The 20,448-nt window shown below is 39.4% G+C and overlaps 1 protein-coding gene across 1 annotated transcript in view; it reads left to right on the top strand.

Annotated features, from left to right (window-relative positions):
- The first annotated feature begins 247 nt into the window (after positions 1-247).
- LOC106570724 (stromal membrane-associated protein 2) overlaps positions 248-20,448 on the top strand; it is a 40,997-nt gene continuing 20,796 nt past the window's right edge. The window contains exon 1 of the mRNA XM_045695065.1: positions 248-1,016. Coding sequence (XP_045551021.1) covers positions 764-1,016 — 253 coding nt within the window. The 5' untranslated portion in view covers positions 248-763. The remainder of the gene's footprint in view (positions 1,017-20,448) is intronic.

Genomic DNA, 20,448 nt, shown 5'->3' with positions numbered 1-20,448 from the left:
GTGCCCCCTGTATGAAGCCTCATTATTGTTATTCTTATTGTGTTACTTTTTATTATTTCTTTTTATTTTAGTCTACTTGGTAAATATTTTCTTCTTCTAGAACTGCACTGTTGGTTAAGGGCTTGTAAGTCAGCATTTCACGGTAAAGTCTACACTTGTTGTATTCGGCGCATGTGACGACGAAGTGTTGCTGGATATGTACGACCCCCCAAACCCACTACACATATTTGGTTAGCAGAGACCCTACTGAGTATTTACCAACCCACTTTTGCTGAAACAGGTAGAAAAGGTTTCTCTCTACAGCCTAATATTCTCAACATACCACTGTCATCATAGTATTTTTTCAGCATTGGTCTATTATTTTTTTTTTAAACATATTTTTGTATTTGTTTTCTTAAATGACTTATTGCCTTTTCTTGTTGGCACAATAAAGAGACGAGAGAGAGTACTTGACACTGATGCGTGTAAAAATTCGTGTAGCTAAATCGCTTTGCTGCGCTAAACTTTTACACAAGAGGGCGACAGAAAATATTCTAATTTTTTTGGGATATTTTACTTCCAAACAGAAATTTTTTCGACTAAAGAATACGAGTGCAAATAGGTTACAACCTGTCTTGCCAGCCCCAATACTCATGCATTGCTGCAAGCTAACTGGCTACTAGTAGCTTCGACTTGAGGGATTGTTCCTTAACCTGCGTGGAAAAACAAATCGCTTCCTTCTTTTGAAGAAGATAAAAAAAGGACGGGCGTTGTTCTGTATTTCATGTTCCTGGTGTCTGGTTTTTATTCTACCAGCGGAGTTTATCTGAATCAGGCTATTCCATCGAGTAGTATCTTGATATTAGGACGACAGCGGCGGGTGTCGGGAAAGGTGTTAGAGGCAGCACAGAGGAAAAGAGAGAGGATGATGATGATGACCGGTAAATTGGTGAAAGACATTGACAGATATCAAGCTGTCCTTACCTCGCTACTATCACTCGAGGAGAACAAATTCTGCGCGGATTGTGAATCCAAAGGTAAGTCAAATAGTAACATTGACTATAGGTTGTTACAGCCAGTCATATATCATAACTAAGTGTTATGGCTAGAGACTATAGATTACAGCCAGTCATATATCATAACTAAGTGTTATGGCTAGAGACTATAGATTACAGCCAGTCATATATCATAACTAAGTGTTTTGGCTAGAGACTATAGATTACAGCCAGTCATATATCATAACTTAGTGTTATGGCTAGAGACTATAGATTACAGCCAGTCATATATCATAACTAAGTGTTATGGCTAGAGACTATAGATTACAGCCAGTCAGTCATATATCATAACTAAGTGTTTTGGCTAGAGACTATAGATTACAGCCAGTCATATATCATAACTTAGTGTTATGGCTAGAGACTATAGATTACAGCCAGTCATATATCATAATTTAGTGTTATGGCTAGAGACTATAGATTACAGCCAGTCATATATCATAACTAAGTGTTATGGCCAGAGACTATAGATTACAGCCAGTCATATATCATAACTAAGTGTTATGGCTAGAGACTATAGATTACAGCCAGTCATATATCATAACTAAGTGTTTTGGCTAGAGACTATAGATTACAGCCAGTCATATATCATAATTTAGTGTTATGGCTAGAGACTATAGATTACAGCCAGTCATATATCATAACTAAGTGTTATGGCTAGAGACTATAGATTACAGCCAGTCATATATCATAATTAAGTGTTATGTCCAGAGACTATAGATTACAGCCAGTCATATGTCTATCCAAAACGCTGGGTACGGGGGTGGACACGACGGACTGGGAACCTATGAGTCAACCTCCGTTTTAATCGCTTTCCAGGAACCTTTCCGGTCCGACCCAGTGAACACGATCAACTGCATAATAGGATGTGTGTACTTTGAAGGTTGTTATATGAATGTCGTTATACAGGCAGCTACAGTGGGGGGGAAAAGTATTTGATCCCCTGCTGATTTTGTACGTTTGCCCACTGACAAAGAAATGATCAGTCTATAATTTTAATGGTAGGTTTATTTGAACAGTGAGAGACAGAATAACAACAACAAAAAAATCCAGAAAAACACATTTCAAAAATGTTATAAAATGATTTGCATTTTAATGAGGGAAATAAGTATTTGACCCCCTCTGCAAAACATGACTTAGTACTTGGTGGCAAAACCCTTGTTGGCAATCACAGAGGTCAGATGTTTCTTGTAGTTGGCCACCAGGTTTGCACACATCTCAGGAGGGATTTTGTCCCACTCCTCTTTGCAGATCTTCTCCAAGTCATTAAGGTTTCGAGGCTGACGTTTGGCAACTCGAACCTTCAGCTCCCTCCACAGATTTTCTATGGGATTAAGGTCTGGAGACTGGCTAGGCCACTCCAAGACCTTAATGTGCTTCTTCTTGAGCCACTCCTTTGTTGCCTTGGCCGTGTGTTCTGGGTCATTGTCATGCTGGAATACCCATCCACGACCCATTTTCAATGCCCTGGCTGAGGAAAGGAGGTTCTCACCCAAGGTTTGACGGTACATGGCCCCGTCCATTGTCCCTTTGATGCAGTGAAGTTGTCTTGTCCCCTTAGCAGAAAAACACCCCCAAAGCATAATGTTTCCACCTCCATTTTGACGGTGGGGATGATGTTCTTGGGGTCATAGGCAGCATTCCTCCTCCTCCAAACACGGCGAGTTGAGTTGATGCCAAAGAGCTCCATTTTGGTCTCATCTGACCACAACACTTTCACCCAGTTGTCCTCTGAATCATTCAGATGTTCATTGGCAAACTTCAGAAAGGCATGTATCTGTGCTTTCTTGAGCAGGGGGACCTTGCGGGCGCTGCAGGATTGCAGTTGCCTTGAGATCATTGACAAGATCCTCCCGTGTAGTTCTGGGCTGATTCCTCACCGTTCTCATGATAATTGCAACTCCACGAGGTGAGATCTTGCATGGAGCCCCAGGCCGAGGGAGATTGACAGTTCTTTTGTGTTTCTTCCATTTGCGAATAATCGCACCAACTGTTGTCACCTTCTCACCAAGCTGCTTGGCGATGGTCTTGTAGCCCATTCCAGCCTTGTGTAGGTCTACAATCTTGTCCCTGACATCCTTGGAGAGCTCTTTGGTCTTGGCCATGGTGGAGAGTTTGGAATCTGATTGATTGATTGCTTCTGTGGACAGGTGTCTTTTATACAGGTAACAAACTGAGATTAGGAGCACTCCCTTTAAGAGTGTGCTCCTAATCTCAGCTCGTTACCTGTATAAAAGACACCTGGGAGCCAGAAATCTTTCTGATTGAGAGGGGGTCAAATACTTATTTCCCTCATTAAAATGCAAATCAATTTATAACATTTTTGACATGCGTTTTTCTGGATTTTTTTGTTGTTATTCTGTCTCTCACTGTTCAAATAAACCTACCATTAAAATTATAGACTGATGCTTTCTTTGTCAGTGGGCAAACATACAAAATCAGCAGGGGATCAAATACTTTTTTCCCTCATTGTAAATACAAAGACGCCTGCATTGACTTGAATGGTGTCCTCTCCTCTCTTTCTCTCTCTCTCTCTCTCTCTCTCGCTCTCTCTCTCTCCGTACAAACTGTTCTAGGTTGAGCCCCTAGAGCGAGTGCATGGGAAGAACAGTGTGTGTGTGTGTGTGTGTGTGTGTGTGTGTGTGTGTGTGTGTGTGTGTGTGTGTGTGTGTGTGTGTGTGTGTGTGTGTGTTTTAAAGTTTTTATGTCACGTGCACAAGTGCGGTGAATTGACATTCTTGCAAGCTCTAAACCCAACAGTGCAGTAATCTATATTAATGTAGTATTAACAACAACAAGATAAAACAAAAACACACCACATATAAAACATAAGAAATAAGAAGTCAGTAGTCAATACCATACTATGTACAGGGTCAGTTAATACCATACTATATACAGTTAATACCATACTATATACAGTTAATACCATACTATATACAGGGTCAGTTCATACCATACTATATACAGTTAATACCATACTATATACAGGGTCAGTTCATACCATACTATATACAGTTTATACCATACTATATACAGGGTCAGTTTAATACCATACTATATACAGGGTCAGTTAATACCATACTATATACAGTCAATACCATACTATATACAGTTAATACCATACTATATACAGGGTCAGTTAATACCATACTATATACAGGGTCAGTTCATACCATACTATATACAGTTAATACCATACTATATACAGAGTCAGTTAATACCATACTATATACAGGGTCAGTTAATACCATACTATATACAGTATCAGTTAATACCATACTATATACAGTTAATACCATACTATATACAGTTAATACCATACTATATACAGGGTCAGTTAATACCATACTATATACAGAGTCAGTTAATACCATACTATATACAGGGTCAGTTAATACCATACTATATACAGGGTCAGGTTAATACCATACTATATACAGGGTCAGTTAATACCATACTATATACAGGGTCAGTTAATACCATACTATATACAGGGTCCGTTAATACCATACTATATACAGGGTCAGTTAATACCATACTATATACAGGGTCAGTTAATACCATACTATATACAGTTAATACCATACTATATACAGGGTCAGTTCAATACCATACTATATACAGTTAATACCATACTATATACAGGGTCAGTTAATACCATACTATATACAGGATCAGTTAATACCATACTATATACAGTTAATACCATACTATATACAGTTAATACCATACTATATACAGGGTCAGTTAATACCATACTATATACAGGGTCAGTTCAATACCATATTAACAATGTGCAGGGATACTGGAGTGATGGAGGTAGATATGTATAGGGGTAAGTTGACTAGGCATTAGGATATATAATAAACAGAGTAGCAGCAGCTGATATGATGAATGTATGTATGTATGTATGTGAGTGTGTGCGTGTGTGTAGAGTCAGTATACAATGTGTGTGTGTGTGTGAGCAAATTAAACGAGTGTGTCAGTGTGAGTGTGTAGAGTTCTGTGCATAGAGACAGTGCAAGAAATAACAAATACAACGGTCAAGTCAGATAGTCAGTGTATCCTTTTGTTAGCTACTTAGCAGTCGCATAGCTGTACCACCGTCGTGTCGTCAGCAAACTTCACGATGGTGTTGGAGGCCACGGTGAACAAGGGTCACAGGAGGGGACTAATCACACAACCCTGTGGGGCCCCCGTGTTGATGGTCAGCATGGCTTAATCCTAACCACCTGGGTTTGGCCCGCCAGGACGTCCAGGACCAGTTGCAGAGGGAGGTGTTCAGTCCCAGAGTCCTTAGCTTGATGATGAGCTTGGAGGGCACAGTATTGTTGAACGCTGAGCTGTAGTCAATGAACAGCGTTCTCACATAGGTATTCCTCTTATCTAGGTGGTTGAGGGCAGTGTGGAGAGCAGTTGAGATTGCGTTGTCTACTGAATCTGTTGAGGTGGTATGAAAATTAGACTGGGTCTAGGTTGTCTGGGACGGTGGAGTTGATGTGTTGCCATAACCAGCCTCTCAAATCACTTCCTGATTACAGATGTGAGTGCTACAGGGTGGTAGTTATTGTGACATGAAGCCTTAAGAGTTCCTGGGGACAGGAATGATGGTGGACATCTTAAAAACATGCAGGGATTACAGACTGGGACAAAGAGAGTTTGAAAAGGACAATGTATATGCCTGCGCTCTGAGAACGCACTCTGGAATAACGTCTGGCCCGGGGTGCCTTGCTAATGTCACGTTGATAAAAGATCTTCCTCACGTCGGTCTCTGAGAGGGAAATCACCCATCATCCTCTGGGTCAGTGGGGGGACCTTCACACACAGCACAGGGTTGTTATTTTTCGAAGCATTAAAATAAAAATAAAATGAGTTTGTCTGGTAAAGAGGCATCGTTGGGCAGATCCCAGCTGGGTCTTCCTTTGTAATCCGTAATGGACCTGTAACCTCTGCCACGTGCAGCGGGCGTCGGAAGCCTGTGTAATATGATTCCACATTGTTCCTATACTGTCCTTTTGCTCGTTTGATGACTCTGCATAGCGGGACATCTTGTACTGCTTGTCACAGCCTCAGGGTTGTCTGATAGCTCTGTGTGTGGTAGCCCTATCCTGTGGTTTAGCTCCAACCTCAGTGGTTGGTCCTTTTGATTTGGGAAGCGGCGAACCTTCACTGTGGTGACAACGTCGCCGATGTACAGTACCAATCAAAAGTTTGGACACACCTACTCATTCCAAGGTTTTTCTTAATTTTTTACTATTTTCTACATTGTAGAATAATAGTCAAGACATCAAAACTATGAAATAACACATATGGAATCATATAGTAACCAAAAAAAGTGTTAAACAAATCAAAATATATTTTATATTTGAGATTCTTCAAAGTATCGACCCTTTGCCTTGATGACAGCTTTGCAAACTCTTGGTATTCTCTCAACCAGCTTCATGAGGTAGTCACCTGGAATGCATTTCAATTAACAAGTGTGCCTTGTTAAAAATTTATTTGTGGAATTTCCTTCCTTAATGTGTTTGAGCCAATCAGTTGTGTTGTGACAAGGTAGGGGTGGTAAACAGAAGATAGCCCTATTTGGTAAAAAAACAAGTCCTGATTATGGCAAGAACAGCTCAAATAAGCAAAGAGAAACGACAGTCCATCATTAATTTAAGACATGAAGGTCAGTCAATTTGGAAAATTTCAAGAACTTTAAAGCTTCTTCAAGTGCAGTCGCAAAACCCATCAAGCCCTATGATGAAACTGAGGACCACCACAGGAATGGAAGACCCAGAGTTACCTCTGCTGCAGAGGATAAGTTCATTAGCGTTACCAGCCTCATAAATTGCAGCACAAATAAATGCTTTCAACAGTTCAAGTAACAGACACATCTCAACATCAACTGTTCAGAGGAGACTGTGTGAATCAGGCCGTCAGGGTCGAATTGCTGCAAAGAAACCACTACTAAAGGACACCAATAAGAAGAGACTTGATTGGACCAAGAAACACGAGCAATGGACATTAGACCGGTGGAAATCTGTGCTTTGGTCTGATGAGTCAATATTTTTGGTTCCAACCTCCGTGTCTTTGTGAGACACAGAGTAGTTAAATGGATGATCTCCACATGTGTGGTTCCCACCGTGAAGCATGGAGGAGGAGGTGTGATGGTGTGGGGTGCTTTGCTTGTGACACTGTCTGTGATTTATTTAGAATTCAAGTCACACTTTTAACCAGTGTGGCTGCCACAGCATTCTGCAGCAATATGCCATCCCATCTGTTTTGCGCTTATTGGGACTATCATTTGTTTTTCAACAGGACAATGACCCCAAACAAACCTCCAGGCTGTGTAAGGGCTATTTGACCAAGAAGGAGAGTGATGGAGTGCTGCATCAGATGACCTGGCCTCCACAATAACCCGACCTCAACCCAATTGAGATGGTTTGGGATGACTTGGACCGCAGAGTGAAGGAAAAGCAGCCAACAAGTGCTCAGCATATGTGGGAACTCCTTCAAGACTGTTGGAAAAGCATTCCAGGTGAAGCTGGTTGAGAGAATGCGAAGCGTGTGCAAAGCTGTCATCAAGGCAAAGGGTGGTGTTAAGTCCGTTAAGTGCCAGCTTGTTATTTTTCTTGTGGAATGTATACAAAAGTCAAGATAGCAGACAAAAACTCATTTTGGAGGTAGAAGGGTCCAAGATGAGTGAATAATGGGTCGAGACTTACACTTCACTCGAAGTCAGCACATCATTTGCTGTTGATATAGAGGCTACCGCCTCCCCCTCTCAATTTCCCCGACTCCACTGTCCTGTCCGCTCAGTGAGTGGAGAATCCATCGAGTTGGAAAGTCATGTTTCAGAAAAGCAGAGTTTAATGGAGTTACGAGAGTCCCGTTGGGAGCAAATCGGCAATCGGAGGTCATCCATTTTATTATCAAGTGGCTGTACATTAGCCAATAGAACGGAGGAAAGAGGTGGTCGGTTCTCCCTTCGCCAGGATCCCCCTCTGTTGTCTCTGTAACGTAGACGTTCCGTCTTGGGTAGCCTGAAAATTGGGTTGTAAAATCAGGATGTAACATGATCAAAATGGGGAATCTATTAACAAACAGATAGAGGAAGCAACACAATGAGAAGACAACACTATTAACAAACAGAGAGAGGAAGCAACACAATGAGAAGACAACACTATTAACAAACAGATAGAGGAAGCAAAGCAATGAGAAGACAACACTATTAACAAACAGAGAGAGGAAGCAACACAATGAGAAGACAACACTATTAACAAACAGATAGAGGAAGCAAAGCAATGAGAAGACAACACTATTAACAAACAGAGAGAGGAAGCAAAGCAATGATTGCTACATCGTTCACTCTCTCAGCTCAGGGGCTTTATGACAGCCATGGCAACATCTCCACTGGGCCTAAATGTGTGTGTTTAATGTACCATGAGTCTCGTAGCCCTCTAGGGAAATGGGAACAAGCCCTGAAGCGTTTGAAACTGTGTGTGTGTGTGTGTGTGTGTCACTGTACTATACAACGTGTGTACGGTTTGTGTGTGTTGAGCTGACATAAGGAGCATAGAACAAATATAGACAGTGACATTCTGCTTCTGTTTCCTTCAGTTTATTAGTGATCCTGATCACATTTCCTGCTCTGTGTAGGATATGTTATGTTGTGTGACTAACGGTGTCACAGCCTAGTTTAATTAGCTATCCCATGTGTAGGATTAAGGGAGAAAATAGGAGAACAGCACACACACACACACATTACTCTCAACAACATGGCCTGAATATTACATTTGAGTCATTTAGCAGACACTCTTATCCAGAGCAACTTACAGTAGTGAATGCATACATTTCATACATTTTTTTTTTTCTTCCCCATACTGGTCCCCTGTGGGAATCAAACCCACAACCCTGGCATTGCAAACACCATGCTCTACCAACTGAGCCACACAGGAAATATCGACAAAGATCAGTGGGGGAAAAGTTGTGATGGACTACTTTCTGCACACTGCCAAACACGTGTCAAACGTGTTTGGCACGTTTGACACAACGTGCCAAACAAGCTGTAGCTAGCTACAGACCAAATGGAAAAGACACACTGCTGTGAAGCGTTCATTCATGTTTTGGGCTAAAAGTCTAGCGACATTATCAGATATTATACCTTTCAAATTTTGTCAGAAAGTTATTTTCATTGCAAGTTAAAGCTTACTGTTAACTAGCTAACAAAAGTTAGCTTGCTGATTCACTAGATAACGTTAGGTGAAATTATCTGTGTGGTAATATTATTTGTATCTCAGAAAACCATTTGCATTGCTAGTTATAGTGTAATGTTAGCTAGTTAGCTAACATTGAACGTATACTGAACAAAAAATATAAATGCAACATACAACAATGTAAACAATTTTACTGAGTTACAGTTCATATAACGAAATCAGTCAATTGAAATAAATTAATTAGGCCCTTATATCTTTGTATTTCACATGAGCGGGCAGGTGCACAGCCACCCACTGGGGAGCCAGGCCAACCTAATCAGAACATGTTTTCCCCCACAAAAAGGCTCTATTACAGACAGAAATACTCCTCCGTTTCATCAGCTGTCCGGGTGGCTGGTCTCAGACGATCCTGCAGGTGAAGAAGCCAGATGTGGAGGTCCTGGGCTGGCGTGGTTACACGTGATCTGCGGTTGTGAGGCCGGTTGGACGTACTGACAAATTCTCTAAAACAACGTTGGAGACGACTATGGTAGAGAAATGAACTTTACTCACGCTGTTTAGCACATGGCCTCACATGTGAATCCACTACCTTACTCACTCTGTTTAGCACATGGCCTCACGTGTGAATCCACTACCTTACTCACGCTGTTTAGCACATGGCCTCACGTGTGAATCCACTACCTTACTCACGCTGTTTAGCACATGGCCTCACATGTGAATCCACTACCTTACTCACGCTGTTTAGCACATGGCCTCACATGTGAATCCACTACCTTACTCACTCTGTTTAGCACATGGCCTCACATGTGAATCCTTAAAGAGATGGGTGGGGCTAAGGCTTAAGAGGGTGTGAACGATGCTGAATGGGTGGAGACAAAGGAGAGGTCTCAAGTAGGTTTTACCAAATATTCAAGGTCCATTTTCTCAAAAGTGGAGTTACAAGTTTATTAACTTTCAAAGCAGAATAACTTTCCCATTGTTCCTCAAATGCAGTGTGTGATATACCATTTTGTAGCTACAAGTCTCTACTTTTATCTAATGTAAAAAAAACATTATTTCAATTTTTCTACATGAGACCAAATCGAGGCTGTCGTCAGGTATAATGTAAAGAGTTAGCATGTGATGCTATTTAGATACAGATTTAGATATGGTATAATGTAAAGAGTTAGCATGTGATGCTATTTAGATACAGATAAAGATATGGTATAATGTAAAGAGTTAGCATGTGATGCTATTTAGATACAGATTTAGATATGGTATAATGTAAAGAGTTAGCATGTGATGCTATTTAGATACAGATAAAGATATGGTATAATATAAAGAGTTAGCATGTGATGGTATTTAGATACAGATTTAGATATGGTATAATGTAAAGAGTTAGCATGTGATGCTATTTAGATACAGATAAAGATGTGGTATAATGTAAAGAGTTAGCATGTGATGGTATTTAGATACAGATAAAGATATGGTATAATATAAAGAGTTAGCATGTGATGCTATTTAGATACAGATAAAGATATGGTATAATGTAAAGAGTTAGCATGTGATGGTATTTAGATACAGATAAAGATATGGTATAATATAAAGAGTTAGCATGTGATGCTATTTAGATACAGATAAAGATATGGTATAATATAAAGAGTTAGCATGTGATGGTATTTAGATACAGATAAAGATATGGTATAATATAAAGAGTTAGCATGTGATGGTATTTAGATACAGATAAAGATATGGTATAATGTGAAGAGTTAGCATGTGATGCTATTTAGATACAGATAAAGATATGGTATAATGTGAAGAGTTAGCATGTGATGCTATTTAGACACAGATAAAGATTTTATTTATTTATTTTTTATTTCACCATTATTTAACCAGGTAGACTAGTTGAGAACAAGTTCTCATTTACAACTGCGACCTGGTCAAGATAAAGCATAGCAGTGCGACACAAACAACAACACAGTTACACATGGACTAAACAAAACATACAGTCAATAATATAGTAGAAAAAAGTATATATACAGTGTGTACAAATGAGGTAAGATAAGGGAGGTAAGGCAATAAATAGGCCATAGTGGCGAAATAATTACAATTTAGCAATTCAACACTGGATAGAGACTGGAGTGATAGATGTGCAGAAGATGAATGTGCAAGTAGAGATACTGGGGTGCAAAGGAGAAAAAAATTAAAATAACAGTATGGGGATGAGGTAGTTGGATGGGCTATTTACAGATTAACTAGATAAACACAGCAGTCCTCTGAGTTCCCATGATCCTTCATTAACTAGATAAACACAGCAGTCCTCTGAGTTCCCATGATCCTTCATTAACTAGATAAACACAGCAGTCCTCTGAGTTCCCACGATCCTTCATTAACTAGATAAACACAGCAGTCCTCTGAGTTCCCATGATCCTTCATTAAATAGATAAACACAGCAGTCCTCTGAGTTCCCATGATCCTTCATTAACTAGATAAACACAGCAGTCCTCTGAGTTCCCATGATCCTTCATTAACTAGATAAACACAGCAGTCCTCTGAGTTCCTATGATCCTTCATTAAATAGATAAACACAGCAGTCCTCTGAGTTCCCATGATCCTTCATTAACTAGATAAACACAGCAGCTCTCTGAGTTCCCATGATCCTTCATTAACTAGATAAACACAGCAGTCCTCTGAGTTCCCATGATCCTTCATTACTGTGAGAAGAAAAATAATGCCATTTAGATACAGAATAAGATAAATATGAAACTATGTACTTAATATTAATAGAATTTCTAAGGAAATTGATTTTGTCACATGCTTCATAACAAAAGGTGTGGACTATCAGTGGAAACGCTTACAGATGGGCCGTTCCCAACAATACCGAGAGAAAGAAAATAATAGAGTAGTAAAACAGGTAATAATAAATACACAACGAGTAATGACAACATGGTTATATACAGGGGTACCAGTACTGAGTAATGATAACATGGTTATATACAGGGGTACCAGTACTGAGTAATGATAACATGGTTATATACAGGGGTACCAGTACTGAGTAGTGATAACATGGTTATATACAGGGGTACCAGTACTGAGTAATGATAACATGGTTATATACAGGGGTACCAGTACTGAGTAATGATAACATGGCTATATACAGGGGTACCAGTACTGAGTAATGATAACATGGTTATATACAGGGGTACCAGTACTGAGTAATGATAACATGGTTATATACAGGGGTACCAGTACTGAGATAATGATAACATGGTTATATACAGGGGTACCAGTACTGAGATAATGATAACATGGTTATATACAGGGGTACCAGTACTGAGTAATGATAACATGGTTATATACAGGGGTACCAGTACTGAGTAATGATAACATGGTTATATACAGGGGTACCAGTACTGAGTAATGATAACATGGTTATATACAGGGGTACCAGTACTGAGTAGTGATAACATGGTTATATACAGGGGTACCAGTACTGAGTAATGATAACATGGTTATATACAGGGGTACCAGTACTGAGATAATGATAACATGGTTATATACAGGGGTACCAGTACTGAGATAATGATAACATGGTTATATACAGGGGTACCAGTACTGAGTAATGATAACATGGTTATATACAGGGGTACTAGTACTGAGTAATGATAACATGGTTATATACAGGGGTACCAGTACTGAGATAATGATAACATGGTTATATACAGGGGTACCAGTACTGAGATAATGATAACATGGTTATATACAGGGGTACCAGTACTGAGATAATGATAACATGGTTATATACAGGGGTACCAGTACTGAGTAATGATAACATGGTTATATACAGGGGTACCAGTACTGATATAATGATAACATGGTTATATACAGGGGTACCAGTACTGAGTAATGATAACATGGTTATATACAGGGGTACCAGTACTGAGTAGTGATAACATGGTTATATACAGGGGTACCAGTACTGAGTAATGATAACATGGTTATATACAGGGGTACCAGTACTGAGTACTGATAACATGGTTATATACAGGGGTACCAGTACTGAGTAATGATAACATGGTTATATACAGGGGTACCAGTACTGAGTAATGATAACATGGTTATATACAGGGGTACCAGTACTGAGTAATGATAACATGGTTATATACAGGGGTACCAGTACTGAGTAATGATAACATGGTTATATACAGGGGTACCAGTACTGAGTAGTGATAACATGGTTATATACAGGGGTACCAGTACTGAGTAATGATAACATGGTTATATACAGGGATACCAGTACTGAGTAATGAGTAATGATAACATGGTTATATACAGGGGTACCAGTACTGAGATAATGAGTAATGATAACATGGTTATATACAGGGGTACCAGTACACAGTAATGATAACATGGTTATATACAGGGGTACCAGTACTGAGTAGTGATAACATGGTTATATACAGGGGTACCAGTACTGTGTAATGATAACATGGTTATATACAGGGGTACCAGTACTGAGTAATGATAACATGGTTATATACAGGGATACCAGTACTGAGTAATGATAACATGGTTATATACAGGGGTACCAGTACTGAGATAATGAGTAATGACAACATGGTTATATACAGGGGTACCAGTACTGAGTAATGATAACATGGTTATATACAGGGGTACCAGTACTGAGTAATGATAACATGGTTATATACAGGGGTACCAGTACTGAGTAATGATAACATGGTTATATACAGGGATACCAGTACTGAGTAATGATAACATGGTTATATACAGGGGTACCAGTACTGAGATAATGAGTAATGACAACATGGTTATATACAGGGGTACCATTACTGAGTAATGATAACATGGTTATATACAGGGGTACCAGTACTGAGTAATGATAACATGGTTATATACAGGGGTACCATTACTGAGTAATGATAACATGGTTATATACAGGGGTACCAGTACTGAGTAATGATAACATGGTTATATACAGGCGTACTAGTACTGAGTAATGATAACATGGTTATATACAGGGGTACCAGTACTGAGTAATGATAACATGGTTATATACAGGGGTACCAGTACTGAGATAATGAGTAATGATAACATGGTTATATACAGGGGTACCAGTACTGTGAGTAATGATAACATGGTTATATACAGGGGTACCAGTACTGAGTAATGATAACATGGTTATATACAGGGATACCAGTACTGAGTAATGATAACATGGTTATATACAGGGGTACCAGTACTGAGTAATGATAACATGGTTATATACAGGGGTACCATTACTGAGTAATGATAACATGGTTATATACAGGGATACCAGTACTGAGTAATGATAACATGGTTATATACAGGGGTACCAGTACTGAGTAATGATAACATGGCTATATACAGGGGTACCAGTACTGAGTAATGATAACATGGCTATATACAGGGGTACCAGTACTGAGTAATGATAACATGGTTATATACAGGGGTACCAGTACTGAGTAATGATAACATGGTTATATACAGGGGTACCAGTACTGAGTAATGATAACATGGTTATATACAGGGGTACCAGTACTGAGTAATGATAACATGGTTATATACAGGGGTACCAGTACTGAGTAATGATAACATGGTTATATACAGGGGTACCAGTACTGAGTAATGATAACATGGTTATATACAGGGATACCAGTACTGAGTAATGATAACATGGTTATATACAGGGGTACCAGTACTGAGTAATGATAACATGGTTATATACAGGGGTACCAGTACTGAGTAATGATAACATGGTTATATACAGGGGTACCAGTACTGAGTAATGATAACATGGTTATATACAGGGGTACCAGTACTGAGTAATGATAACATGGTTATATACAGGGGTACCAGTACTGAGTAATGATAACATGGTTATATACAGGGGTACCAGTACTGAGTAATGATAACATGGTTATATACAGGGGTACCAGTACTGAGTAATGATAACATGGCTATATACAGGGATACCAGTACTGAGTAATGATAACATGGCTATATACAGGGGTACCAGTACTGAGTAATGATAACATGGTTATATACAGGGGTACCAATACTGAGTAATGATAACATGGTTATATACAGGGGTACCAGTACTGATATAATGATAACATGGTTATATACAGGGGTACCAGTACTGAGTAATGATAACATGGTTATATACAGGGGTACCAGTACTGAGTAATGATAACATGGTTATATACAGGGGTACCAGTACTGAGATAATGATAACATGGCTATATACAGGGGTACCAGTACTGGGTAATGATAACATGGTTATATACAGGGGACCCAGTACTGAGTAGTGATAACATGGTTATATACAGGGGTACCAGTACTGAGTAATGATAACATGGTTATATACAGGGGTACCAGTACTGAGTAATGATAACATGGTTATATACAGGGGTACCAGTACTGAGATAATGATAACATGGTTATATACAGGGGTACCAGTACTGAGTAATGATAACATGGTTATATACAGGGGTACCAGTACTGAGTAATGATAACATGGTTATATACAGGGGTACCAGTACTGAGTAATGATAACATGGTTATATACAGGGGTACCAGTACTGAGTAATGATAACATGGTTATATACAGGGGTACCAGTACTGAGTAATGATAACATGGTTATATACAGGGGTACCAGTACTGAGTAATGATAACATGGTTATATACAGGGATACCAGTACTGAGTAATGATAACATGGTTATATACAGGGGTACCAGTACTGAGTAATGATAACATGGTTATATACAGGGGTACCAGTACTGAGTAATGATAACATGGTTATATACAGGGGTACCAGTACTGAGTAATGATAACATGGTTATATACAGGGGTACCAGTACTGAGTAATGATAACATGGCTATATACAGGGGTACCAGTACTGAGTAATGATAACATGGTTATATACAGGGGTACCAGTACTGAGTAATGATAACATGGTTATATACAGGGATACCAGTACTGAGTAATGATAACATGGTTATATACAGGGGTACCAGTACTGAGTAATGATAACATGGTTATATACAGGGGTACCAGTACTGAGATAATGAGTAATGATAACATGGTTATATACAGGGGTACCAGTACTGAGTAATGATAACATGGTTATATACAGGGATACCAGTACTGAGTAATGATAACATGGTTATATACAGGGGTACCAGTACTGATATAATGATAACATGGTTATATACAGGGGTACCAGTACTGAGTAATGATAACATGGTTATATACAGGGGTACCAGTACTGAGTAATGATAACATGGTTATATACAGGGATACCAGTACTGAGTAATGATAACATGGTTATATACAGGGGTACCAGTACTGAGTAATGATAACATGGTTATATACAGGGGTACCAGTACTGAGTAATGACAACATGGTTATATACAGGGGTACCAGTACTGAGTAATGATAACATGGCTATATACAGGGGTACCAGTACTGAGTAATGATAACATGGTTATATACAGGGGTACCAGTACTGAGTAATGATAACATGGTTATATACAGGGGTACCAGTACTGAGATAATGAGTAATGATAACATGGTTATATACAGGGGTACCAGTACTGAGTAATGATAACATGGTTATATACAGGGATACCAGTACTGATATAATGATAACATGGTTATATACAGGGGTACCAGTACTGATATAATGATAACATGGTTATATACAGGGGTACCAGTACTGAGATAATGAGTAATGATAACATGGCTATATACAGGGGTACCAGTACTGAGTAATGATAACATGGTTATATACAGGGGTACCAGTACTGAGATAATGAGTAATGATAACATGGTTATATACAGGGGTACCAGTACTGAGTAATGATAACATGGTTATATACAGGGGTACCAGTACTGAGTAATGATAACATGGTTATATACAGGGGTACCAGTACTGAGTAATGATAACATGGTTATATACAGGGGTACCAGTACTGAGTAATGATAACATGGTTATATACAGGGGTACCAGTACTGAGTAATGATAACATGGTTATATACAGGGGTACCAGTACTGAGTAATGATAACATGGTTATATACAGGGGTACCAGTACTGAGTAATGATAACATGGTTATATACAGGGGTACCAGTACTGAGTAATGATAACATGGTTATATACAGGGGTACCAGTACTGAATAATGATAACATGGTTATATACAGGGGTACCAGTACTGAGTAATGATAACATGGTTATATACAGGGGTACCAGTACTGAGTAATGATAACATGGTTATATACAGGGGTACCAGTACTGAGTAATGATAACATGGTTATATACAGGGGTACCAGTACTGAGTAATGATAACATGGTTATATACAGGGGTACCAGTACTGAGTAATGATAACATGGTTATATACAGGGGTACCAGTACTGAGTAATGATAACATGGTTATATACAGGGGTACCAGTACTGAGTAATGATAACATGGTTATATACAGGGGTACCAGTACTGAGTAATGATAACATGGCTATTTACTGTGTACCAGTACTGAGATAATGTGGGTACGAGGTAATGGAGGTAGGTATGTACACACAGTTGAAGTCGGAAGTTTACATGCACTTAGGTTGGAGTCATTAAAACTAATTTTTCAAACCCTCCACAAATTTCTTGTTAACAAACTATAGTTTTGACAAGTCGGTTAGGACATCTACTTTGTGCATGACACAAGTAATTCTTCCAACAATTGTTTACAGACAGATTATTTCACTTATAATTCACTGTATCACATTTCCAGTGGGTCAGATGTTTACATACACTAAGTTGACTGTACCCTTAAACAGCTTGGAAAATTCCAGAAAATGATGTCATGGCTTTAGAAGCTTCCGATAGGCTAATTGACATCATTTGAGTCAACTGGAGGTGTACCTGTGGATGTATTTCAAAGCCTACCTTCAAACTCAGTGCCTCTTTGCTTGGCATCATGGGAAAATCTAAAGAAATCAGCCAAGACCTCAGAAAAATAATTGGAGACCTCCAGAAGTCTGGTTCATCCAAACACCTGAAGGTACCACATTCATCTGTACAAACAATAGTACACAAGTCTAAACACCATGGGACCACGCAGCCGTCATACCGCTCAGGAAGGAGACGCGTTCTGTCTCTTAGAAATGAACGTACTTTGGTGCGAAAAGTGCAAATGAATCCCAGAACAACAGAAAAGGACCTTGTGAAGATGCTGGAGGAAATATGTACAAAAATAGAACTGTTTGGCCATAATGACCATCGTTATGTTTGGAGGAAAAAGGGGGAGGCTTGCAAGCCGAAGAACACCATCCCAACCGTGAAACACGGGGGTGGCAGCATCATGTTGTGGGGATGCTTTGCTGCAGAAGGGACTGGTGCACTTCACAAAATAGATCGCATCATGAGGAACGAAAATTATGTGGATATTGTCACGTCCTGGCCAGTATAAGGGTTAATTGTTATTGTAGTTTGGTCAGGACGTGGCAGAGGGTATTTGTTTTATGTGGTTCGGGGTGGTGTTTTGGTAAATGGGTGTTTGATTTAGTATTTCCGGGTTTTTGGGTTATGATCTATGTTTATGTAATTCTATGTTTAGTCTAGGTAGTCTGTTTCTATGTAGAGTTAATTGGGGTGGACTTCCAATTGAGGGCAGCTGTGTGGTGTTGCCTTTGATTGGAAGTCCTATATTAGTTGGGTGTGTTTGTCTGTGTGTTTGTGGGAGATTGTTCTGTGTTTAGCCGTGTGCCTTGCCAGACTGTCTATTAATCGTTCGTTCTCTTGTTTTGTTATTTTTGTACGTTCATTTTGGAAGTTAATAAACGTCAAGATGAGCTTACACATACCTGCTGCGTTTTGGTCCTCCATAACCGACTGTCACGTCCTGGCCAGTATAAGGTCAATTGGTATTGTAGTTTGGTCAGGACGTGGCAGAGGGTATTTGTTTTATGTGGTTCGGGGTGGTGTTTTGGAAAATAGGGTATTTGATTTAAGTATTCCGGGGTTTTTGGGCACTGTTTGGTTTTCATGTATTCTATGTTTAGTCTAGTATGTGTGTTTCTATGTTTGGTTAATTGGGGTTGGGACTCTCAGTTGAAGGCAGGTGTTGTCTATTTGCCTTTGACTGAGACTCCCATATATTAGGGTGTGTTTGTTATGGGTGGGAGATTGTTCTGTGTTTAGCCTTGTGCCTTGCCAGACTGTCAGTAGATCGTTCGTTCTCTTGTTTGTTGTTTTTGTGTTCGTTTTGATTTAATTAAATGTTCAAAATGAACAACCGCATGCTTTTTGGTCTACCTTTTCAGACGACGATTTCGCAATATCGTCGGAAGACGAAGAAGTGCGTGACACCGACGAAAACCGTGACAGATATATTGAAGCAACATCTCAAGACATCAGTCAGGAAGTTAAAGCTTGGTCTCAAATGGGTCTTCCAAATGGACAATGACCCCAAGCATACTTCCAAAGTAGTGGCAAAATGGCTTAAGGACAACAAAGTCAAGGTATTGGAGTGGTCAACGCAAAGCCCTGACCTCAATCCCATAGAAAATGTGTGGGCAGAACTCAAAAAGCGTGTGCTAGCAAGGAGGCCTACAAACCTGACCCAGTTACACCAGCTCTGTCAGGAGGAATGGGCCAAAATTCACCCAACCTATTGTGGGAAGCTTGTGGAAGGCTACCCAAAACGTTTGACCCAAGTTAAACAATTTAAAGGCAATGCTACCAAATACTAATTGTGTATGTAAAGTTCTGACCCAATAGGAATGTGATAAAAGAATAAAATAAATAAAAGCTGAAATAAATCATTCTCTCTACTATTATTCTGACATTTCACATTCTTAAAACCAAGTGGTGATGCTAACTGACCCCTTAGACAGGGAATTTTTACTAGGATTACATTTCAGGAATTGTGAAAAACTGAGTTTAAATGTATTTGGCTAAAGTGTATGTAAACTTCCGACTTCAACTGTACACAATATGATATTCAGGGATATGATTGTGCCATGTCAAGTATGACCTTATTTACCAATGTAGAGTGGATAGCGTCTTGGTCACACCGTTGAATTGTTACAATATAATACGGCAGTGTTGTGTGTGTGTGTGTGTGTGTGTGTGTGTGTGTGTGTGTGTGTGTGTGTGTGTGTGTGTGTGTGTGTGTGTGTGTGTGTGTGTGTGTGTGTGTGTTC

The sequence above is a fragment of the Salmo salar genome, chromosome ssa14 (genome assembly GCF_905237065.1).
Source record: "Salmo salar chromosome ssa14, Ssal_v3.1, whole genome shotgun sequence".
Lineage (NCBI taxonomy): Eukaryota > Metazoa > Chordata > Actinopteri > Salmoniformes > Salmonidae > Salmo > Salmo salar.
The sequence above is the reverse complement of the archived record's forward strand: the minus strand, read 5'-3'. Positions and strand labels throughout refer to the sequence as shown.